At 45.7% G+C, this 24939-nt stretch overlaps 1 protein-coding gene across 1 annotated transcript in view; it reads left to right on the forward strand.

Annotated features, from left to right (window-relative positions):
• Positions 1-24939, forward strand: part of OSBPL10 (oxysterol binding protein like 10) — a 187829-nt gene that overhangs the window by 61896 nt on the left and 100994 nt on the right. The window contains 2 exon segments of the mRNA XM_074267278.1: positions 1103-1182; positions 19890-20081. Of these exon segments, the coding sequence (XP_074123379.1) occupies positions 1103-1182; positions 19890-20081 (272 nt within the window).

Genomic DNA, 24939 nt, shown 5'->3' on the forward strand with positions numbered 1-24939 from the left:
TGGACGTCTTCTAGATATTAATAATGTCAATAATAATAGTTGTTTCTATGGCAGTCTAAGTTCTCCAAGACACATGCTATATATTGGCTCCTTTGAATGTTCATTTATGTGAAGGTCCCACTTTGAGGGTCTGGACTTCTTGGGGTCAAATCCTGTCTCTCCTATTTATTAGCCGTGCAATTTTGGGCAAGTCACTTTCTTTACTTGGAAGATGAGAAGATTGAATAGAAGCTCTTTCATCAGTAGGGGGAATGTCCTCTAGACTCCCTTATACCTCGAACTAAATCCCTGTTCCCATGACCTCAAAGGTTCCTTCTGGTTATGATCCTATGACCTCTAATTCTGGTTCTAAATCTTAGATCTTGTTTGATCATAACATTAATAATATTTACACACATTGTTTTGGATAACAACAGTTCAGCTGGATTTCACTTGGCCTTTGTTATTAGCTGTTGACCTGAAGGTAATATCTCCTGACGTGATCTACAGTGTACCCACTTTAGGTACAGGGTGTTTCTGAGTCCATGTATTTATGGGCTGCGGGAGAGCCTGCCAATGGGCAAAAATCCCCGCGAGAAACCTGTCATCAGTTTGAACTTCTAACGGCCTTTTGGAGTTGTTTTGGAGTCTCTGAGGTTTTCTTCTTTACCTTATCCTTTCCCATCTTAATAAAAACCCCAAAGAATACATATTAAAATGGTAATTCAACCATAAGCTTATTTTGAAATGTTAATAATCTCACTGTACGGTTTGTGTTAGATAACAAAAAGGCCCTACAAAGCTGGGTTTTAAAACCTCTATTAGCCACATGTGGCAAAGAAACATTTTAAAATAAGTGCTCTTTTTTTTTTTTTTTGTCTCTCTTGCATTTTTAAAGGCGCAAAAATGACTCTTGGAAGGCGAGAAAAAAGGTCATTTTTTTCTCTCTTCTGTGTGAGATATTTCAAGAAGCATTTTTAGTATTTTATTTGGGAATTGAATAGCTTGATGGGGGGAGGGTATTGACACCAGGTTGTTTCATTGATATTTCTGATGGCAACCCCAATCTCCCCCAGGCCTCTGGGGTCCTTGCCAACCATGTCTTTCCCTGTCCCTCTTTCAGCCGCTGATGCTAAAGAAAAGCAGTGTTGGGTGACTCAGCTCCAGAACTGTGCCAAGTACCACATGGAAGCTCATCCCAAGGTAGGTGTCCGTGGCAAGGTAAATAGAGTTATTTAACAGGGTTAAAAAGAGAGCAGAGGGCCCCTCCTGGATAAGCTGAGTGGGGTTGTCTCTTCCCAACCTCCAGCCAGCTGCATTTGTGTCCGGAGGTGCCACATCCACAGAGATTTGAGGAGAGAGTCTGTATTTTCCACAGCGGGGGGCAGGTGGAGCGAAGGGAGACCGAACTCCTTCAGGATGCTGGGATGCAGACAACTCTGGGTACCGAACTGCCAATTTCCCAGGTTGTCAATTTCTGGAGGTGTTAATTACCCTGGGTGGGGACGGCCTTCCCCCTGTGGTGAGTGAGTCAGAGATGTATGGGCGAGAGCAGATGTCATTGGCGTGGGGCTTTAAGTACAGCCTATTCCACAGGTGTTGATTACACCCTTGCAGGTGATGTTTACATTTGAAATCTCTTTCCTTTTTTAAAAATGCTGCTGTCTTTTTGATTTAGACACCCGAGTTAGCTACAGGACTGCATTCCCGTTTATGGTGAAAGGCGTCTGTGGCTCACTTTGAAACAGTTTTAATGATTGCAGAGCGGAAGTCAGTGATGGGATCTGTGTGTACCTGTTGGAAGACTCAGGGTCAGAGGATGGGTTAATGAGCTCTGGGTCAGTTCCCGGGAGGCTGCAGGTTCAAAGCTGGATCCATTAGACGCCGGGTGATGGATGTGATAACCAGGCAGGGCCGGTTTCTGTTCTTTCTTTGCTTTGAGGACGGAGTGGCCCCTGTGGAAAGGTCACTCCCCACTCCAGCTGCTTCCCTGTTTTTCCTTTCTCTTTTCTCCTGCCAAGGGCCATGTGAAACCATTACTCAGGGCTGTTCCCTCGCTGAGGCAGTTTACTTCTGAACACAGTGCTACATCTGACCTTCTTCATGGGAAGTCTGCCGATTTTTGCTTCTCACCTTGGAGGGTTTTGTGTTGTTTTGCTTTGGTCTGTCTGAGCAATTTCGTTTATTTGAAAATTGGTGGGAGAATCAGAGATCTGCTGCTGCTTGTGAAGTACTTCTCCCTCTTCCCTTTCCCCCATTTATGGCCTCTCCCTCTTCTACCTCCTTCTTCCATAAGATAAAGGAAAGGTAGAAAATGAATGGCTCCTGTTGGGGTTACTGGGAAGATGTCATTGTCACTAAGGAAGTTGGGAGGGGGCAGTGGTGGTAATGGAGGTGGTTTTAATATGCAGATAGTTCACTTTTACCTGTATTGATTAGAGATCTAAATGGAGACGTTCTATTGGGAGTTAGAGATTGGAAATTAGAAGTCACGGGAAATATGGGGGATTGGATATGGAGTCTCACTTGGCCATATTGGTCTAGAGGTGATGATTGAAGCTATGAAGGTGGTAGCGGTAGAGGGAAAGAGAAAGGTGGGGACGGAGGAGGAGGTGCAGGGAGAGGAGAGACAGACATACTTGAGGACAAAACTTTAAGAAGAACAACTAAGGAAGAAGCTTAGATGAAGAAGAAAGACTTGATAGGTAAAAGGAGGGTCAGGGAAAGAATGCAGTTGTTATTAAGAAAATTTTCAATAGCATCAAATGTTGCAAAAATGGAAGATGTTGAAATTCTTAGTGACCCAGGAGGGCATTCTCAGCATACTGAAGGAGTGGGGAGCCACATTTGGGAGGTACAATAAGTTTGAAGCATCAGGCTACGAATGGCTCTTCTACATGGTTGGAAGATTTAGGGTGATCAAAAAACAATCAAATTTGACTTTTTAAAAATTAATTATAGTTTTTAATTACCAGATATATGCATGGGTAATTTTACAGCATTGACAATTGTCAAACCTTTTGTTCTAATTTTTCCCCTCCTTCCCCCCACTTCCCCCAGATGGCAGGTTGACCATTACATGTTAAATATGTTAAAGTATAAGTTAAATACAATATATGTATACATTCTACTTATTTTTAAAAGACAATTAGAAATGCATCCAAGTTGCTTCTGATCGAAGTACTTGCTGACCATTCAGAGCTTTAGAACTTAGCTTTGATCAAGTAAACAAGCATTTATTAAGCACTTACTACATACCTGCACTGCTAAGCATTTAGGAAATTTTAAAAAAAGAGAGAGATAGAGATGTGAAAACATGTTGCCTATTCTGAAAGTGCCCACAGTCCGATGGAGGGAGATATTATGCAAACAATTATGTACCAGCAAGTTCTAGATAAGATGAATGGGAGGTAATCTCAGAGGAAAGGCACCAGCACAGAAGGATAGGAAAGGGCTTTTGCAGAATGTTGTTCATTCAGACTGACAAGAATCCTTGGGTGGAGAGGTGATCAGAGCCCCGTGTGTCTGGAGGGCTATCAGGGGACTGCTGAATAACCAGAACTTCAGGGTTTGCAAAATACATGTGTTATCTCTTTTGATCTTCACCATGGCTCTTGAAGGTCTGGGGAGGTAGCACAAAGAAGAGGGTTTGGTACTGGACTGGGGATTAGGAAAGCCTCTATTCACTTTCTGCTTCAGAAACTTCCTAGTTATGCTACCCTGACAAATCATTTAATGATCTTCTGCCTCATTTTCCACAGTGAGAGATGGAGACAGAGAGACAGAAAGAGAGAGAAACACAGAGAGAGAGTATGTATGAGAGTGTGTCCGTCCATCAATCCATCTGTGTCTGGCCAGCCAACTTGGAGGTGAATTGGACTTAATGTTGTCTAGAGTTCCATCTAGTTTCCAGTCTGTGATCCTATACTAAAGGCATTACCCCCATTTTCTCAGAAAGCTTGAGACTTGCACAGCTGAGTAGTCTGTATCTCGTTTGTTATAGCTGTTTGCTTGTGGTCTCCTCCATTAGGCCGTGAGCTCCTTGGAGGGCTGGGACTGTACTTTGCCTTTCTTTGTGTGCCCAGAGGTTGTCCTGGCTTCTGGCACGTGGGTGCTTAATAGCTGGGTGTTAGCAGAAGGGAAGTTAGCAGGCACCTGAAGGGATTCATGTAGAGAAGGAAATGTGACAGATCATTGGTTGGGACTCTTGGATTGTGGACCGTGCCGTCCTTAGATGAGAAGTAACATTGCTAAAGGGGTCATTGTCATTGTCCCTAACTCAGGTGATTCTAGATTAATATTTTCTTTGTGGATTACTGGTAGCATGGCTCTAGTGTGGGGCCCAATGGATTAGTGTAAGACTTGACTTAGATGTAAATCTTAATTCTAATGGGAATAAATGGAAGCTACTGACTCTTAGCCAATGAATACAGTTTTTCTTGCTAGAATGGCTTCATCCTAATCATTTTCTCCTTTAAATAAAGAGTAGCACCTGCCATTTTCCTTGCCCTACTTGAATACTTCTGTATGCTTGATGAACTCATTGGCACCTCACAACAAGTTCATGTGGTAACAGAGGAAAAGACACTTGGACTTGATGTGATTTCCTGGGTTCATACAACTAGTTTATGACATCTGAAACCAGAACTGAGGTTTTCTGAATGTTTGTTATTTAAATTCTTTTAGAAATTATTTCCCCCTTTTTTTTCTCCAGCATTCCTGTAACTGTTCAGCAACCTTTTCCCCCCGCCTCTCAACCCCCCAGCAGAACCTTTCCTTATAACAAGATACATGCCCAGTATTGGTTGTCAGGGTCAAAGGGTATGATATGAAACCATTTAATGATATACTTAATTCCAAATTGTTTTCCATGATGATTGGGCCAATTTGGGATTCCACTAACAGTCCCTGTCTTCCCAGTCTTCTCCAACATTCAGCACTTAAATTTTTTGTCACCATTGCCAGGATGATTTGTGTGAGGTGAAATCTCAGAGTTGTTTTAATTTACATATCTCATCTTCTAATGATTTGAGGAACTTTCAAATGGCTGTTGATGGTATATATTTCTTCTCTTTTGAAAACTGAACATTCTTTTCTACAGGACACCAAAATACTTCCTAAAATTATGTTTTATATGATGGCACATGCATAACTTGTTTCAAATTTCTATTGTCTCATGAAAAGAACTGGGGAGAGAGAAAATTTGGAACTGAAATTTTTAAAAAAGAAGGATTGTTAAATGTTTTTACATGCAATTTAGGGGAAAAAAACTATTTTAAAAAGAGCTCCCAAAGATAATATTTTCAGCTAGCTAAAGGTACGATTGTTTGATAGAGGAGGAAGAAGGCTGTAAAACAACATATATTATTCTACTTGTTCACTGATTTTAATACATCAGTGGATCTTTCCCTATAGCCTATTAGATTAATTGAGAAATGTATGTGATGTGTTAGAGGTAGAACCCGTTTTAATTCAGCAGACTGATGTGTTGGATCAATCTTATTTAACCCTATTTTAATTGTAATAGAGCACTGAAAGTATTAAAGTCGCCCTTTGGAAACTTTTCTAATTCTAGACTTACTCATAAGTGCAGCTTGAATAAATTAGATTTTCCTTTGTTTCTGCTTTGAAGGTATAAAAAGATGCTGAGGATATGTAATTAACTTGAGAGAGTAAAGGGTATCTTCTGTGGAATTTCCCATGGTGCTTTCTGTGGTAACCCCAGACCCAGGAGCTTTTGTTTCACTTTACACTAAAGGATAAATTTGTAATATCCATTGCCTTAGGCAGAAGTTCTTTAGAGTGGAATGGATGGGCCTCTACTTAGTGAAGTTTTCTACAAGTCGGGTTAGACAGGTTTATTGGAGGATGTGTAATATTCCTTTTCTTGCAACCTCTGAGTTTTCTGAGAGTGGGCAATTTCACTTTCCTGTTATACTAAATTCAATGTCATCTTTCTTGTGGTATTTTTACAGATAATTAACTTTTTGGTATTAAAAGCTTAGTGTAAAACATTGCTATCCAATGACCCAAATAAAAGGCAATTGAAGAAAAGCTCTGAATAAGCTTTTATTAAGATGATAAAGTTAGAGATTTTTATTGTCTTCGTAAAGTACTGCTAAGTTGCACGCCTTCTCGAGCATCATGTAGAAATGAGATGTGCCGTACTAGAATGTAATCTTAGGAGAGTCAAGTGCAGGAAGACCGCCCACAAGTCTGAATGGATTGCTACTGGGGCTAAAAGAAAAGATGCTGAGGGAGGCCGCCTGCTGTGTCCTGAATTTAGATTGTCCCCGTCTCTTACTAAATGTGAGATCTTGAGCAGATACTTTCCCTTGTTGGAGACTTTTGTTTTTCAACCTGTAAAGTGAAGAATTGAGCTTGCTCTCTAGTGAGCCAACTTGGGAAGTAGTGGCTATCATTATCTCCATTTTACTAAGGAGGAGGAAACTGAAGTAAGTGGCTCATGGAGCTCCAGTCTGGAAATCAAAAAGACTTGTCTTCTTGAGATAAAATCTGGCCTCAGCCACTTAGAAAGCTGGGTGATCCTGGGCAAGTCTCTTAATCTTGTTTTCTTCAGCTCATCTATAATGTGAGCTGGAGGAGGAAATGGCACTCCACTGCAATATCCTTGCTAAAACCCCTTCTCTCTCCTCTCCCCCCATTGGGGTTCACAGAGAGTTGGACATGACAGCAGAGCTGACTGCACATCTAGGAAGTCTCGAAGGGCACATTTGCTCTCGTGTCATCCTGACTTCAGACCCAGTGCTTTACCCACCTGGCCAGGCTTCCGGGCCCTGGATGTCCTTAAGTGGAGCTGGCTATCTGCTTATGAAGAATGATTTCCAGAGAAGAGATACAATTCATTTTATTTCACAGACTCTCAGATCAAATTCCCGCGTAGAGAGCCTTCTACTACATGATCTCAGAAGTTCTTTCCATCAGTCATTTTACAAGCTAAAGATTCATTTGGATTAATTACCTTAAAAAAATGAAATGCCCAGTAGAAGGTTTAAATCTTAAGGTGCACATCAGTTATTCACACCTTAGCATGAATTAATCAGATTATTCTCTTCTTACACTTAAGATTATCTGTGCATATTATCGGACTAAAGCGTATATTACTTGAGACTTCTTCCTCTATATCTCCAGTATCTAACACAGTGTCTTGAACAGAATAGATATTTAGTAAACGTTTATCCAATAGAGGAAGAGGAAATTCAAGGGCTAGTGGTAGGGGAGAGACTGGTTAATTTATGGGTTATTGTAGGGTTGCAAGGTGGCTCAAGCAGATAAAGTGCCAAGCCTGAAGTCAAGAAAACTCGTTACCCTGTTTCAAAGCTCATCTTATGTCCTTTTTAGCTGTATAATTCTGGCCAAGTCACTTTTTCCTGTTTACCTCAGTTTCCTCATCTGTCAGGTGAGTTGGAGAAGAGAGGGTGAGCTTCTCTAGTCTCCAGGAAACCCCAAGTGGAAGTCAAGAAGGGTCGGGCCAACGACAGAACAGGGATGTGTGGGGAGGACTGCGCCTGGTGTCGGGAAGAGACGCGCCGAGATCTGGCATCATCTGCTTGTTTTCTGTGCCACTCAGAGCAGCTCGCTTAATCTCTCTGGGACTAAGCTTTCTCATCTGTTAATTGAGAGCTAGACTTGATGGGGGTCTCTGTGATTCTTCCCAGCTCCAAAGGGGCGGTGCGTGGATTCTCCAGGAGGGGACCAGTCCCGGGTGGTCATGGAAACCAGTTTAAATCTGAAAGCCCCTCAGGCGTATGAGGTGGCCGGTTAGGTTCGAGGGCGTCAGTCCCCGAGTGCGGACGGGCAGAAAGACGAATTTGGCTTCCAAGATGGTTTTTCCTGGGCCTGAAACAAACTAGGAGGGTGGGATCTGGTCCCACCAGCTCAGCCTGGGCCCTGGGGTTCTGGTTCTCTAGAAAGAAGGGTGGGATCTGGAGCATGATCATAGAGGGGGGGGGGGGCTGTTCGGTTGTTTCAGTACAACCTCGAGCTTTTCTTGGCAAAGATGCTGAAGTGGTGGTTTGCCATTTTGTTCGGCAACTCATTTGACAGATGAGGAAACAGGTGGGCAGAGTCACATTGCTGGTATGGGTCTTAGAACAGATTCGAACTTGGGAAGTTGAGATTTCCTGACTCTGGGCCAGGGCTCTGGGCAGTATGGCTCCCCAAACTGCCTGACCGAAAGGTAAGGGACTGGCTTAGGGTCTCCCAGTCGGAAACATAGGAACCAGCTTCCTGATCCCAGATCCCGGACTCTAGATCGCGTCGGCTTGGTGAGCCTGGAAGCCGTCTTGGCACACGCCTCCCTGCCTCAGCACTTGGAAGTGAACTCTGTGGCTGCATTAGATTTTTTTTTTTTTTTTGCTGCTTCTGCTTGGCAGCAGGTCCTGAAGCATCTCCCCGCCGTCCCTCCTAAAGGAGCGCCGCCATTGCTCTGTGAATGGGTTGGGGGCAGGAGGGGCTTCTTACCTGGGCCCCACAGACCTGTGGATAGAGTCCAGGGGGCTGGGAACAGGCGGGGAAATGTAAATCGCAGTTTTCTTTCTGCACAATCGGTTTCCTTTGTGATCTACATTTAAAACCATTGTTCTGAAAAGAGATGTAGTTCACCAGAATGCCAAAGAGGTTTAGCACCTAAAAAAGGTTAGGAATTTTAGATCAAAAAGGCCAGTGGTGTAGTAGTAGTAGTAGTAATAATAATGATGATGATGATGATGACTTAGTCATTTACATTGTCACTTATTTCAAGAGTGTTTTGCTATTTTATTTGTTTGGAACTCCTCACAAGAAACTTTTATGGTATAAATATTAATACAGTTTTAAAGCTGGGTGGATTGGCCGAGGGCACCCAGCTAGAAGTGCCTCGGGGAGGATTTGGAATGAAGTCTTCCTGCTTTGTGAGCCAGGGCCAAGTGCCCTGCTCCGTTATTGGGTGAGCCCCTGTGGAGAGTGCCGGACGGGGTGCGTGGCGTCTCCCTGCGCCCCCTCATCCTGGCAGGCCCTGTCTGGGACCGGATGGAGGCAGTGAGCCTCCGGGACAGGTAGTCACTGGCCCTTTGTGAGAGCAGCCATCCGGGTGAGCGAGGGCCCCATCCGTCAGGCTACTCAGCCCTCATCCACAGCCTCCCCTAGGGCTTCAGATAGGAGCAGAGGAAGCGTTTTCCTCATGGTCTTGGTGGGAGGCCATCAGCCCAGATGGAGCTTCCTCCTCCTGGACACAAGGGTGGTGGCCTGATAAAGGGGGCTTCCTGCTGGCAGCCTCCAGCCCCTCTCCCCTGTTGGCATCCCTAGCCCCTCTCCCCCATCCCCGTGCTCCCCTTCCCAGCGTGACTTTGCATGGAGCCCGGAGCTGCTGTAAGGCAGGTTCCAGCCTTCCTTTCTGCTGAAGAAGCTAATTCTGCTTTGACTTGAAGGTTCCCCGTCCCTCCCCCTTTTCCTCAGGCCTGCCTGACAGCTCAGGGAGGGCAGGAGAGGAGAGCTGGTTGCTCCTGACGGCCTCGGCGCTGGCTCGCTGGGCAGGGCTGGTCAGGGCAGGCAGGGCAGGGCTGGCTCCTTCCCTGCGGTTGCCCGGCCCCGCCAGATGCCGGGCCCTCCCAATGGGCTGCACCGAGTCATTCGTGGTGAGGACTGACTCCTCCTCGTCAGGGCTTTCATCTGTGGAGCCTCAGCAGCCACGGGCCGGCTTCTGCCACCTGCCTTACCCAAGGTCGTGCCAGGTAACGGTCGGGGACGCGGGAGTGTTCCGCGATGACGAGGAGGGCGGCGGGCTCGCCAGCGTCGCCAGTGAGGGAGCCCCTTGGTTTGGGAGACTCAGTGTGGATCCTCAGACAGAGGGGCAGCCTGATTGCTCCACTTCCCTTCTGAAAATGCTCTGAGTTTTAAGTGCTTTCCATTTAAATGGACTTGGAATGAACCTGAATCGTGATGTTAGCGTTTACGATGATCTTTAATATGTAGATGAATTTTTTATGGGAAGTTTCCTGACGGGGGAGAAACACCGGCCAAGAGACGAGGTGCCCGAGGGGCCGGCCCGGCTGGACACGGCCAGGGAGTGTCTGAGGAGGGGTCGAGCCCAGGACCCGACACACGCGTGGCTTTAAGCTGTCTCTCAGGCTGGGCCCCTCGAGGTGGACACATCCAGGGATTAGCGTTGGCCATTTGGATGTCTTCAGGCCTTAGAGAGGGTGGGGCCAGTGGGATATAGTGTCAGAGGGTCCTGGTGTGGATCATGTCACTGAGTATTTGTGGAACTTGCCCAGGGCAGTGGCAGCTCTGCGAGTGACGGCCCTCCAGAATGCTGGAAAGGCTCCCGGGAGCGGGCAGGGGACTTGTCCCCTGCATTGTGGGGAGAGTTTGTCTCGGGGAATTCACATGCCAGGTCTGGGGCTAGAATCAGCGGGATGTTCCCCATTTCCTTTCCTCCCTGGATTGAGGAAATGAGTAGCCTGGGACCACCTGGAACAAAGCCCACCAGAGGCTCCAGAATAACGGGGGGATGGTGTGATGTGGCCCCCTTAATTGTGGGCTGGCCATGTGAAGTATTGGTAGAAAGTTCAGGGTGTAAGTGGAGATGCTGGTGGGTAAGTCCAGGGCTGCCCATTCACACAGAGGCAGAGGGAGCCCCGGGGCCATCAGAAAGCCAGGACTTGGGGCAGGAAGAGGCCTTGGTGGTCTGTGCCCATGAGATGGGTTTGGTGTCGCCTGAAATATAGCAGAGCTTTTCCTCAAGGGGCTTACTGCGTGCACGCATGGTCCGGGCAATGGCAAATGGACCATCTGGCACACCAGCGGGTCCTGGGGGAGGGGTCCCATCACGGCTGGGCTCGTGATAGGGAGCAGCTCGGGACCAGGATCTGCCCCCAGACCTTCCCCTCTCCTCAGTTTCCCTATTACCATTGGGTGCGCCATATTGAGTGCCAGGATGAGACCTTGGGGTGGTCTCTGACTCCCCCCACCCCCATCTCGTCGTCCCTGTGCCCACACCCTTTCTCTACAGCTGCCAGTCCGACTTCTCCCAGCTCTTGGCCCGACCCTTGCGGAAGCCCACTGATTGGTGTCCTGTCCCACTTCCTCCCCAATAAGTATAATTGGCTCCTTTCTGCCTCAGGAAACAAATGTTGTATATCATTCCCTTTCTTCTTTCTCCCTTCTTGCTCCCCCCACCATACTCTGATCCCACAGCCCTGGCTTTCTTACTGATCCCTGAATACAGCACTTCATGTCCCATCATTGCCCAGAATATTCTGTCCCCCAGCACTCTGTCTCTCAGGTCCCCCAGCCTCTGTCTCTCAGGTCCCCCAGCCTCTGTCTCTCAGGTCCCCAGCCTCTGTCTCTCAGGTCCCCCAGCCTCTGTCTCTCAGGTCCCCCAGCCTCTGTCTCTCAGGTCCCCCAGCCTCTGTCTCTCAGGTCCCCCAGTCTCTGTCTCTCAGGTCCCCCAGCCTCTGTCTCTCAGATCCCCCGGCCTCCATCTCTTAGACCTCCCGGCTTCCAGCCCCCGGCCCCTCTCCTGCAAGAGGCTCTCTCCAGTCACTCCCCCGGCCAGAGCCATTCCTCCTCCAGTGCCTCCCTCTGCTCCCTATCTACACCTGGCAGTTTGGGGTGGGGAGTGCTGTGCTTTTTGTGCTCTGGATCTCTGCCCTCAGCACAGAGGGCCCGGGTTGGTGGCTCTCCAGTTCACTTGCATGTGGTGGCCGCCAGGGAGCGCCATACACACAAGTGCAGGATCTGTTCTTAGGGACACGAGTTCAAACCCAAAGCTTAGATGGGGATTCACTTCTGTCACGTTTCCTCAGGTGTAAAACGGGGAGGGTGTTGGCTCCCAGGGTGGCTGTGGCGATGTAAAGGTGCTTGGTAAGCCTTAAGTTGCTCCGTAAAGGTTACCTATTAGGGAGGGACATAGGCCTTGCCCTCAGGGGGCCTATGGTCCATCCTAGGGAAAGGGGGGGGGTCTTAGGTCCTGGGGGTGTAAGAGAAGCAGAGAAAGAACAGGAGACTGTTCTTCACCAAGAAGCCCCTAGAACGCCCGTTGTCCTGCGTGCTGAGAACGAGTCTCCGTGGGGAAGGCCACATGATGGGAGGGGAAAGCCCTGGGGTTTGTGGCTGAGTGGGCAGTGTGTGGAGACGCTGCTTCCCAGGTGGGCCTAGTGATGCATTACACGGCTCCTTCCCTGGCCCAGTCCTTTGAACACCAGCAGCATCATGAGCTCCTGAAGCTTCTCCGACTCCCCCACGTCTCCTCTTGGGCAAATGGGGGAAGTAACCTTGTATCCCTGCTTTGACGTTGGGATCTCCCAGTGGGGAAGGTCCCTCCCCTCATGCAGATCTCCCCCTGTCCTGCAGCGGCGTGTCCTGGGGGCACTGACGGGTTCCTCCAGGCTGCTGACACAAAACCCCAGTGGAGCTGCCCTGGACAAGGGGGTCCGGCCAGCCTCTGCTCCCTAAGCCTCACCCTCACACAGTCGTGCTTCAGTTAACGCTTTGCAGTCAGCGTGGCCTGGCCTCCATGTGCAGAATCTGCCCCCTCTTTCATCCCTGCTGTTCATCTTACTGTCTCTGGGACTCAGACCAGAGCCTCGCCTCTGAGAGTAGAGATTCTCCCATTCTCATCAGTAAAATGGAAGGCTCGGTCTCCACTGACGAAGGAGTTGGCCCTTGGTCAGTCCGCTGAGACCCCGTGGACCCCCTCAGAATCGACTTTTAAAATGCTGACTAATGTGCATGGGATTACACAGGAAACCTCTCACATCCAGATTTGGTGATCAGAATACATAAGAAATTAACCTCTCGACCTCAGGCCATGGTCCACCTCAGTGGTCCTGCAGCTGGGATCCGGAGTCCCGCTGGGCGCTACCAGGAGGACCAGTGATGGGTGAGACGCCCGTCTGCTCTTAATATCCCAGGCCGCAGAAACCTGTGACATTTATTCTTCTGGACTCGGCAGATTCAGGACCGGTGAATGCTCTGATGGCTGCAGACGTTGTCTTCCTCCCTTAGAATTTTGTCCAGAATTTGGAAAACAGCAGCTCCGGCTCCCCCTCCCCCTGACCCCTTGTCCCTGGCTGGCCATATGGGCCGGCTCTCTGTCCCCTGGTGCCCCAGGTCCATTTCTATGAGCAGCCCCTCCTGGGCCTGGTGGTCACCTCATATGGGGGCTCCCTTTGTGGCCCCTCCCCAGAGGATAGTGGGAGCATCAGAAAGTGCCTTCTGTGGGAACCTTAGCTTCTGTTTGAGAAGAGGAGGCTTGTCTTTGGGACTGGAACCTCCCCCATCCATTTCAGTCTCCAATCAAACAACAAACATTAAGTGCCTACTGTGTACCGGGCTCTGGTTAAGGCATAATACTGGATACCGTGGATATAAAGTCTGTGTCCCTGGTGTGCTTTTTACAGCGAGAATATACACAATAAAAACAGGGTTATTCCTCTTTAGTGGGAGAAAGCATAAGATAGCTAGGGACTTCAGAAAGCCTCCTGTATTTATGGCCAGTATTTATGTAGTGCTTTCAGACTTGTAAAGTGCTTCACTAATGTCTCATTTGACCCTCACAACAAGCAAGGGGTGGTGGTTATTGTCTCTGTTTTACTTGCCCACAGTCACCAGGCTAGTGAGTGGCTGAAGCTGAATTTGAACTCAGGCCTGGTGCGCCCACTCTATCCCCTGCTGTCGTTAGAATTTAGTATTTGAGGTGAGCTTTTTATTTTTTTAAATAGTATTTTGGTTTTTTTTCCAAACACATGTAAAAGATAGTTTTTCAACTTTCATTTTTGTAAAACTTTGTGTTCCAAATTTTCCTCCCTCTCTCCCTTATCTCCCCCTCCTCCAAATAGCCAGCAATCTGATGTAGGTTAAATAGGTACAGTTATTTTAGGTACATTTCCATATTTGTCATGTTGTGCAAAAAAGATCAAAAGGGAAAAACCACAAGAAAGAAAAGCAAGCCAGGAAAGCAAACAATAACAAAAGGTGAAAATGCTATTCTTTGATCCATTCTCAGCCCTCACAGGCTCTCTCCATCCCAAGTCTTATCACCTCTTTGTTAAAGAGAGCATGTCCATCAGAACTGATCATCACATAATAGTCTTGTTGTCATGTAAAAATATCTCTTGGTTCTACTCATTTCACTCAGCATCAGTTGATGTCAGTCTCTCCAGGTCTCTCTGAAATCCTCCTGCTGGTCATTTCTTATAGAGCAATAATATTCCATAACATTCATATACCATAATTTACCCAGCCATTCTCCAATTGACGGGCATCCACTCAGTTTCCAGTTTCTAGTCACTACAAAGAGGGCTGCCACAAACATTTCTGCACATACAGGTCCCTTTCCCTTCTTTAGTATTTCTTTGGGAAATAAGTCCAGTAGTAACACTGCTGGGTCAAAGGGGATGCACAGTTTGGTTACTTTTTGAGCATAGTTCCAAATTTGTGGAGTGAATGGGAGCATGTTGGCTGTTTTCCTGTCCTGTGTCCTGGGTTATCTCCAAGGGAGTGCGGAAGGGAGGGTTCCAGCCAGAAGTGACCGTCTCCCGAGTGGCAGGGACAGAGTTTCCCTTGGAAAGTCACCTAGAGTTCAGGTGCTAGAAGAGAGAAAGTTTTTGGATGTGACTAATGCAGGGTTTTATTCCCTCCCTTCTGCTCCCAGTGAGTGGAGAAAGGTGGGAGGGAGGGAAAATAAGAGTTTTACTTATTGGAAAATAATGAAATAAGGCCCAAAAAAGAAATCGCCTGGGGGTGGTGGGGCATGCAAAGATTGCCTAGAAAAAAAACACATTTAGGGTGAGCGCTCGTCACTGAAATCCATGGGATTGGTGCACACGGTCAGGGTGAGGGGGGTCCCCTGGGTGTTCAAAGGACACGCCAGATACTGGGCCCTGCCAAAGGTGACGGCTCTCTGCAGATCCGGAGGGACTGGCCACCACTCTGGCCGAGGAGCCTGGGGACCTTAGAAAGCAGGGATGATCCCATCTCTCAATTTGACAGCTAAGAAAAATATTTTAGAGCCATCGATTGACTTGCTCAAGACCGCACAGCCAGTAAATGACTGAGGCTAAGTTTGAACTTGGGGCTCACTGACTCTAGGCCTGGCGCTGTCCCCATCGTACCACCCAGCTGCCGTAGTCGGGCTGAACCTCCTTCTCCTCCATCCCCTTCTTTCCTAGCGCCCTGCTGGTCCGGAGCAGTCAGGGTCACGTGCCTGTGGTCGGGAGACCTAGAGGCAGTTGAGCTTTTCAGGAACCTCAGCATCTTCTAGGTTCTTGGGAGGAAAAGTAGCCGAGTAAGTTGTTGAACCCTCTTGGGAGGAGGACCTTGCAGTCTGTTAGGAGAGAGACGCCTTGTGGGTGGTGCTCTGGTAGGAGCACAGAGGGGCGGGCAGCCCAGGGCTGGGCAGGGGGGCTCCTGTTATTCAGCGTCATACAGACATCGGGGGTCTCTGCACCTGTTGGCTTTGCTTTTGTGCTTTTCTTTTTATAGAGAGCGTTTGGTGGTGGGAAGGTTGTGGAGTAATAATTTGTAAAGAAAACATGATGTTTTAAAAAATTACTGGTGAGATAGAAGGGATTCAAAAGTTGTGTTTTGTCCAAAGGGGAGCTGAGCCTGAGGACCCTGGGAAAGCAGCCCAAGTGTGATGGTTCTTTTCCCAGAATCCTAGTTTTCCTTCATCATGGTGGACCAATCTTCACTCAGTGAGCTTTCACAGGTGCTGGCTAAATTGCTGAGCTTTGTCTGGAACATTAAGTAGCAGCAAACTCATTCCTCCCCAGGCTGCAGGAGGGCCTTCTTCTAATCTTTCTGTACTGCGTCCTCTTCTCTCACAAACTCATCCTGAGAGCGGGAGTTGGCTTTCTTTCTACTTGTATTTTTATTCCTAGCACTTCTGCAAAGGGCTTGGCTTGGTATACACTAAGCACTTAATCAGTGCTTATTGACTAATGGATACTGACTTTATTTGTGGTTCTTTGCCACCACTACTGTGAAGTGCTGGATAGAGGGGAAGCTTTCTTGCTGCTTTTGACTTTTAAAAACAATTTCTTGATAGTATTTTATTTTTTCCAAATACAGGTAAAGCTACTTGTTGGCATTCTTTTTTGTAAAATTTTGTCTTCCAAATTTTTCTTCTCCCTCCCTTCTGCTTTTGACTAATTGGGATGTGTCTGGCGGTGGTGGGAACTCCAGTCTTTTCCCTCCTCTCTTCCCTTCTTCTAAGTCCAGTAAGTTTCAGGGAGTAGTTCTGTTGCTCTTTGTTACTGGGACTAGTCAATCAGTGATCAGCTCAATTTGTTCCTTGATATCATGTTTCAGAAGATTGATTGGAAGCACTTGGAAGACCTTAAACGCTCTGTAAATATGTGATCTCACCGTCATCATTATGATCGCTTGCAACTTACCGAAGCTAATGCATTTCCTTGTCCAGCAGAAAACCTGCTTGCCAAGTGGTATCTCATTTAATATGGATGAGTGGAGTTGAATATTTTAAGGAGCCTTGTGGTGAGATTTTCTGTAAAACAGCTCCTTTTGTAATTAAAACGAGAAGGTGCACGGCTTTTACTTCTGGCCATGGCTTCGGTGACCTGGTTCTCGGTGTCCTCAGCCTCTTACTGCTCTTCTCTCGTTAATTGCCATTTTCTCCATCATTATTTTCCTTGTTTAGAGGAGTCAGGGCTTGAGGTAAGGAGACACAAAAACACATTTTGTGCTTGGAATTCTGACACCTGGGGAGTCACCTGGAAACAAGCAGCCTGAGGTTGGATTTGAACTCAGGAAGATGAGTTTTCTTGTTCTGGGCTCAGGGCTCTATCCCCTGCACCACCTGGCAGTGTATATTCCTTTTGAATGGTAAATCAGATTTTAAAACAGAGTAAAGAGAAAAGGTTTGTGCTGCTCTGTGGTGGTGGTTTTTAACAGTATCGGTCTTATCCTAGATGCATCTGTCACTCCCACCTGGTGGTCTGCCATTTGCACAGAGCAAGGTGAGACGAGCACTGAGCTGGCCGTGAATTTCTGCTTCTTTGGGATGTCAAATATGGAATTACCATTGCTAAAGGTCCACGTGTGGATTCAGACTGCACCTCAAGCCGTTTACTATGATCAGACTTATAGCTTATTACCCCTGACCTGTGATAGGGGCTGGTGGCAGTTTTCACTCTGTGTACTGGAGTTAGTCACAGATTATTCTGAAGCCCCCAATTTTGGATTTCTCTCTAGCAGAGCATCAAGTGGGGCATGCAGGGACTCAGTGTTTCTCCCTAGTTATTCATGGCTTTCTTTCCCCCAGCCTTAGTGTGGCTGGTAATTTGTAGATGAAGATCCCTCTCATTTGGTCTATGTTTTGTGCAGACCTAGTGATTGTTATATCCTCACACCTGTTAGGCTGTGAGCCTTTTAAAGGCAGGAGCTGTATTTGTCTTTCCTTGGATCGTTAGTGCACTTGGGAAGCTTATTTATGATATCAGGTTTTTATGTAAATATCTTTCAAGTGAATTTAAATTTATTTAAAAAAGAAAACTCTATGTTCCTAAATGGATCGTGACAGTGCGTGCTGAATCCAGTCCAACACACCTTGATGGAACATATGCTAGGTACAATGTGTTGGAAAGACAAAGACAATTCCTGTCCGCCAAGTGCTTACAGTTCATTGGTGGAAATATATTACGTAAGTAGGGATGTATGTGATGATTTGTAGTGGAAGCTGACAGCTAGATGAAGCAGAACGGTTTCTGGGAGATGAAGAGCTCTTGGGAAGAATATATGTTCATGCTGATAAAAGCTTTTCAAGACTAAGATCTTCAAAATGAAATCACTTTAGAACAATCAGCTCCTAAAATTAGTGCTATTATTTTTACATTTTAAGATGAGGAAACTGAGGCAGACAGCAGTTAAGTGACTTGCTCAGATTTGAATATGAGTCCTTCTGTCTCTGGGTGTAGGTATATATGTTTGTTTAATGTTTTATTAATGCTCTTTTCTTTATCTACTGTTGTTCTGCTTTACCTGACAGCTGCTCCCTCTTTTTGGCTCCCTTTGTCTACTGTCTCTCTCCCCAGAGGCAGGAGAAAGTATACACAAACTCCTCGATCGTCCTTCTAAGTCATGTTTGATGCTGCACTGATGGGTGTTCCTGGTGGTTATTGTGGCCATTATATACATTTTGCTCCTGGGTTCTGCATCAGTTTACTTTCTAAGTTTCTCTGAATTCTTTAACTTTACTTTTTAACAGTGTAATGATGCTATGTTGTATTCATAAATCTAGTTTCTGTCAGATTATGAAACAGTTTATTTAGTCTTTTTTTGGTTGTTTTTGAGTCATTTCAGTCATTTCCAATTCTCTTGATCTTTCTTGGCAGAGATCTTGTAGTGGGTTGCCATTTCTTTCTCCAGATCCTTTTTACAGATTAGTAAACTGAGGTCAATAGGGATAAATGACTTGGCAATGTCACACAGCTAGTAAGGGTCTGAGGCCCCTTCTTGATTTTAGGCCCTTCCACTCTTCTGCCTGACTTAGCTGTCCTCACAATTAAAACTACAGAAAACATGGAGAAAGCAACTTGGGAAAAGGAATAGGAGGTGTTTAGGCTGGCAGTCCGTGTCTACAGTGTTGCAGAGGGGATTCTGGTCAGGGCTGGGCTGGACCAGATAACCATGGAGGTCTCCCTGAGTTCCAGTCCCGTGGTCCTCCCACCGGCCAGCATTTCAGTGGCAGAGGGGAGATTCCCAGTTCAGCACCCATTTTCTGTGGACAGCTCCACGTGGTGAGGGAGCTTTCTCAGGTGTGGATCTGAAACCTTCCTCCTGTGGGGAACTGCCTGGTGTCCCAGTTCTGCCCCCAATGTGTCTCACTGGCCCCCATGTTAGCCCTGGAAGCTTGAATCGGAGTAATAATAATGATAGATGTTTGTTGAATTGTGTTGAGCTGAATTTTAGCAGATAATTTGCCCCTGGGGTGATCTTCCATCTAGTCTCTATTTCTCATGTATTCTTCAGTTTTTATGTGTTTTTATCCCTCATTAGCTTCTTGAGGACCAGTGCCATTTTTGCTTTTTCTTGATATTTCCAGCACATAGGACAATGTCTGGCAATTCAATTCGGTTTAATTTCAGTAAAGGTTTATTGGACACCTAAATATGGGTGGGCACTGTGCTGAGTGTGGGGGATACAAATAAGATAAAGATAGCCCCTATCCTCAAGGAGCTTACTGTCCAATGGGAAGGTAACACATCAAAAAGAAGCTGGAAATGGTGAGGAAATGGATAATGGAGAGTGCTGGCATGAGGGCATCTATTTGTAGAGCTGCAGATGGATGGTCATTGAGCTGGACATCCACTTCCTGCCTTCTGAGAGAAGGTTTTGGGAGGGTTTAGTGCTTTATACCCTCCAGGCCTCCAACCAGATGGGAGAAGAGGCTAAGGGGGATGCTATCCAAAGCCTGATCAGTTCATCCTGAAAGCCAGTACTTAAAAGTACTCCTTGAATGGCTAGCATTTCTATATGCTTTAAGGTTCACAAAAAACTAAAATTATTATCTCGTTTGATTTTCACAACTCTGGGAGTAGGTGCTATTATTATAACCCCATTTTATGGGTGGTCAGTGACTTGTCTAGCATCACACAGCTAATAAGTGTCTGAAATAGGATTGGAATTCTGGTCTTTATGATTCGGAGTCCAGTGCTCTGTCCGCTTCACCATCTGGCTACCTGGGTGTTAGTTAATGCTTCGACTGGCTCACTCACCTTGAGAGATTAGAGTAGCTTCTGCCCATCGCCTTTCTCCTGCCCCATTCACTCATGTCCTTCTATGCTTGCACTGCCATACCAAACTGAAACACATCTAGCCACCCCAGAAGCTTGGGAGCTGCTCTCTTGTGCCGGTCTCTTAAAAGATTTCTATTCTACTTATTCTAGAGCCCTCCGAGCTCCCGGAGCCGAAGCCTGACTTTGCTCCCCCATGGAACATCTAATTCGTCATCCCCCAGTAGCCAGAGACATCTCATCCCCGCGCCCTCCAGCGTGGTCACCGTCACCCACCACAAGTCACCCGCTACGGCCCGAAGATCAAAGAGTCAGTATTCTGCCCAGCTCCATGACGTCCGAGAGGTAGGCCGTGCCCTCATTCTGGGGCCTGGGCTCCATCTTTGGGGGCTCTTGGAAGGACGAATGGTGTCGGGCTGCTCCTGGGAGATCCTCTCCCTGTGGCTGATTGGGGACATGCCGCCACATAGGGATAGAAATCCCAGCCCTTAGGAAAGAAAAATCTTTCATATTGAAATTTCTTTCTTGTTTCATTTTGTGAATGACTTGTGATCAGCCTTTCCTTTCATGTTACACGGAGCAAAAATAGGAGCAGAAGGAGAAAGACGATTGCTTCGTTCAGGGCCTTGGTTTTATCTGGTGTAAAATGTTGTAGTGGTGACCTCTGAGCCTCCTTTTCCTTCTAAGGCTGGTGTCTCATGTGCCTCCTCACTGGGCTCCAGGGCCCCTTGCCTGGGGTCCTGGTCATGGATGGTCTGGGCTTGGGGGCTCCTGAGGAGGAAGATCAGGGAAATGACCCCCAGCTGGCGATGTGAGAGGTGTGGGGCTCTTTCTGAATTTCAGAGAGAGGACTGGTCTCGGGCACCGAGGGCTTGTTCCCCGGTGTCTCTCTCGGCGGCTCTCCCTCCTCCAAGCTTAGCCATACTATTGGTGGTCTGGGAGCTGGCCGGGACAAATAGGGTCAGGGTGTGGGGGGTGGGGTGGGAGGTGTCTGGTTTCCTCCAAGGGATAAATAAGCTGCAAGCTGCAATGCAGGAATCTTATTCAGTCTTAAATGTGTTGATATTAATGATATCAGTTGGATTTTTAAAAAATACTACCACATTTATACTGTCAGGTTTTCTTTTTAGAGAAAGGATGTGAATTCTCTTAGCATTTCTTTTTCTGATTCTCACTGGCAATAACTGACTGTCACTCAGGGTGTGTGTATGTGTGTGTGTGTGTGTATGTGTGTGTGTGTGTACTTGCATGCATGTGTGTGGATGTTGCAAGTGATTTAGCATGGAGAGATTTTATGGATCTATTTTGGAAGCTATTAGTACTATTTACAGAGATTCTCTTGCTCTTCACTTTGTAGTCACACGTGTCGCTGAGTGTTTTATAACATACTAACTGCCTAATAATTGCCTTTTCATTCATTTGTTTATTCATTCATGTCAGCTAGAGAGATATTATTATCCCCATTTTACAGATGAGCACATTGAGGCCCAGGAATGGAAAGTGACATGACCAAGACAGTAAGTGCTGGTCTCCAGATTTACAGTGCTGTCATTTGTTCATTTGTACTTCACCATATAGAATGCTTTCTATCTTTTATTCCACTTTAAACAGTTGATAAGACTTATTTTCTTTTTTGATGATATAGCCTGGGAAAAAATAGAAATATTATAGTTCTCTTTATATCCCTTTTGTAATTTTTAAACGAGCTCTGTGGTCAAAACCACTAGTGTAAATGTGCTTTCAAGTCAATCCAGCATTTATTTAGCTTTCACTTTATTCCAGGACAGAAAGACCCCCAAATGAAAGTGTTTCTACCCTCCAGAAGTTAACCTTCCACTGAGGCAGTGTTTGCCGTGACTGTTGTGAGTGATATTTTTACATAGTACAGTACAAAGAGAAATATCAAAAAAGAATAAAGACCAGGAGAGGGACTTCATAGCTGGCTAGAAGGATTTGAAAGGTCTTTTTTTCTCTTAGGCCCCAAAGGCCCCAAGTGGAAATTACAAAGACAAATTTCAGTTTGATGGCAATAAAACCTTCTCAATCATTCAAACATAACCTAGGGTGCTGTGGGGGGCTATATGAGATGCTGAAGAGGAGTGTCCCCATTTTCTGGAGGCATTCTGGCAGAGGTTGGATGACCATTAATCAGGCACGTTGTTGTGGTGATTCTTGTCTTCTCTGGACTGGCCTGAGGGACTGTTAAGGCCTTTTCCAATTCATAGATACTGTCACTGATTCTGCCCCTAAGACTGTTATCTCAGAAAGATAAGAGTTCAAAGACTTAAGCCTTGGGTTGTGGGATTTGGGAGAGGAAACGAGCCAACTTTCCCATTTCAGTGATTTCTTATTTCCCCTTAGTTAAATGATCTGAAATATAAAACAAAGATGTTGCTGGGTCTCAAGCCTCAGGTGTGTCGGAACAATTAACTGGGGCTGGCGAGCTCTCCCCTGTATATGTTGGGGACCCTTCATGTCGAAAAACATCTTTCATGAAGTAAAGTTTTAAAAAGACTCATATGCATTTAGCAAAGTTTGCATGATATCTGTAATTCAATTCGGCCAACCTTTATTGCAGACTTACTATGTGCAAGGAGACTGTGCCCATGTGGAAGGTGAAGGCAGGTTTTCTATTGGCATTCACATCCAGGAGCATGAAGATTCTAGTTCCTAATCCCAAGCAATTTCTCTGTGGACTTGGGATCAACCTCTGGATCAGAATCCTAGAACATGGAGGTAGAAAAGGCCCTTGACTGTCTTCTAATTCAGGGTTCTTAATCATCTTGGTATTGTGGACCACTTAGGCAATCTGATGGAGTTTCTGAACCTTTTCTTAAAAAAAAAAAAACTTAAATGAATAAAATAGACTTGCAAAGAATCCAATTATATGGCAATCAAATCAGTTACCAAAATATGACAAATAAAGTTGATGGTTAAGAAACCCTGATGTAATACCACTCATGCCCTAAATGGATCCTCACTTCAGTGTCCAGGACAGGTGTTCCTCTCTCCTCAGTCTTAACTATAACATCAATGTATTCCTTTGCATAATGTACCACAGCTTGTTTGTCCTCTCCTGAAGTTGGATATTCAGTTGCCTTTACTTAAAAAAGTAATTATACTTAAATGCTGCTCTGAAAATGTGTAGACATGTTCGTTTCTGTAAAAAAAAATGATTATGAAGAATATAGGGAAATAGTGGGAGACTTATATGTGCTAATCTAAATCAGGATAGCAGCACATGCATTTATGACAACAATATAAATGGAAAGGAAAAACAAAACTTGGCTCTAGATATTGTGATGTGTGCTAGCTCATGAGTGTGCTGGGATTTTTTTTATGGGTTCTCTTTATGTCATTTCACTTGGTGAAATCCTCAGCTCCCATGGATCCAATTAGCCGTCTCTGTAGAAGATTCACAGATCTGTTTATGTAGTTCTAACCCTCTCCTGACCTCCAGTCCAGCTGCTTGTTGGATTGCTCATAGATACCTTACACTCAACCTCTCTAAAACTTAACACTTTATCTTTGTCCGAAATCCTCACCTTTCCCTCTTACCCTCCCTATCTCAGTCCCTCAGGCTTCCAAACTAGCCATTATCTTAGATTCCTCACATACCTAGTATGGTGCCAAGGTCTGTCAGTTTCATCTCTTCAGCACCTCTTGCTATTTTACCTCCTCAGCCTCTTGCTGATTTCACCTCCATAGTGTCTCTGGCTGATTTCCCCTCCATGGCCTCTCTTGCTGATTTCACTTCCTCGGCGTCTCTTACTTTTTCACCTCAGTGGTGTCTCTTGCTATTTCACCTCCTCAGCGTCTCTTGCTGATTTCACTTCCTCGGTGTCTCTTGCTATTTTACCTCCATGGTGTCTCTTGCTATTTCACCTCTTCAGCTTCTCTTGCTCATTTCATCTTCCCAGCTTCTTGCTGATTTCACTTCCTCTGTGTCTCTTGGTATTTCACCTCTGTGGTGTCTCTTGCTGATTTCACCCTTGCAGCATCTCTCAATATGTCCCTTTCTCTCTTCTAATTCAGCTTCCACACTGGTGCAGAGACCCTTATCACTTCATGCCTGGATTGTTACAGTAACTGTTGGGGGGTGAGATTGGGGTCTGTTTGCCTTGGCTCTCTCCACTCTAATCCATTTAGCCACTCAAGTGATTTTCTTAAACTACAAGTCTGACTTTGGCACCCTTCCTAACCAGTTGATTGCTGTGGTTCCCTAATGTGCCCGAGCTCAAATACAAAATGCTGTTTGGTATCATAACCATTCCCTTCCTCCCTTCCCAATCTTATTATACCTCACTCCTCTTTACCTTCTCTTAAAATCTGTGTTATTTTATAACTGTTATCTCTCCTTGGCACTTCCATACCCATCATTATGCCCTTCCTTATAACAAATTAAAACAGTCAAAAACTGTGAACATAAAGCAGCAGGTTTTGGCCTCTTGGTGTCTCTCTCCACCTTAATCTGGCAACAGATATTCATGAGGCACAAGCATTTGCTAGGCCATGGTGATGGACAGACAGAAATGAAAGTTTTTGCCTTCAGGGTGCTTACATTCTATCATGCAATTTTTTTGATTGTAAGCTTGAAAAACGTTTTCCTTGAGAATTTTCACTGGATCCTCTCTCTATTGCGTGTGTCCCTCTCACTAGTGGGGAAAACTCAGAATGAAAACCTCCACTGTAGCGGCTGATTATAACAAGGAGCCTCGATAAATGAAAATTGGAATTTATTTAAGTTATTGATCAGTGTGGCTGGTGCTCATAACCTGAATATTGACTCACAAAGGAGAGTGAATAGTGGTTGTGTGGCAATTAGTGAAAAAATGGGATTCACTTTATAGGAATTCAATTTACATTCTGCTTTTCAGATTTTTATTGATACCTTTTGTTTTACATCCCTTTGGACACTATTTCTCTTTTTTGTCTTCCCCATCTTAGAAAACTATTCTTTATTGCAAAGGATTTTTTTGAAAAGAGGAAAAGGAAAAAAAGAGCAAAAGTGAAGAATTCATTGAAAAAAATCCCTGCTCCTCTACTCCTCCTCCCCAACCTCCCCCTCTGCCAAGAAGGTGGGGCAGGTGGGTGTCCTTTGTGTCTCTCCTTGGATCCAAGCTGGATTATCCACCATTTTTGTTTGTTTCATAATTGTTGTTCTTACCATTCATGTTGTAGTCATTGTGTATGTTGTCTTTTT

The sequence above is a fragment of the Sminthopsis crassicaudata genome, chromosome 5 (genome assembly GCF_048593235.1).
Source record: "Sminthopsis crassicaudata isolate SCR6 chromosome 5, ASM4859323v1, whole genome shotgun sequence".
Classification (NCBI taxonomy): Eukaryota; Metazoa; Chordata; class Mammalia; order Dasyuromorphia; family Dasyuridae; genus Sminthopsis; species Sminthopsis crassicaudata.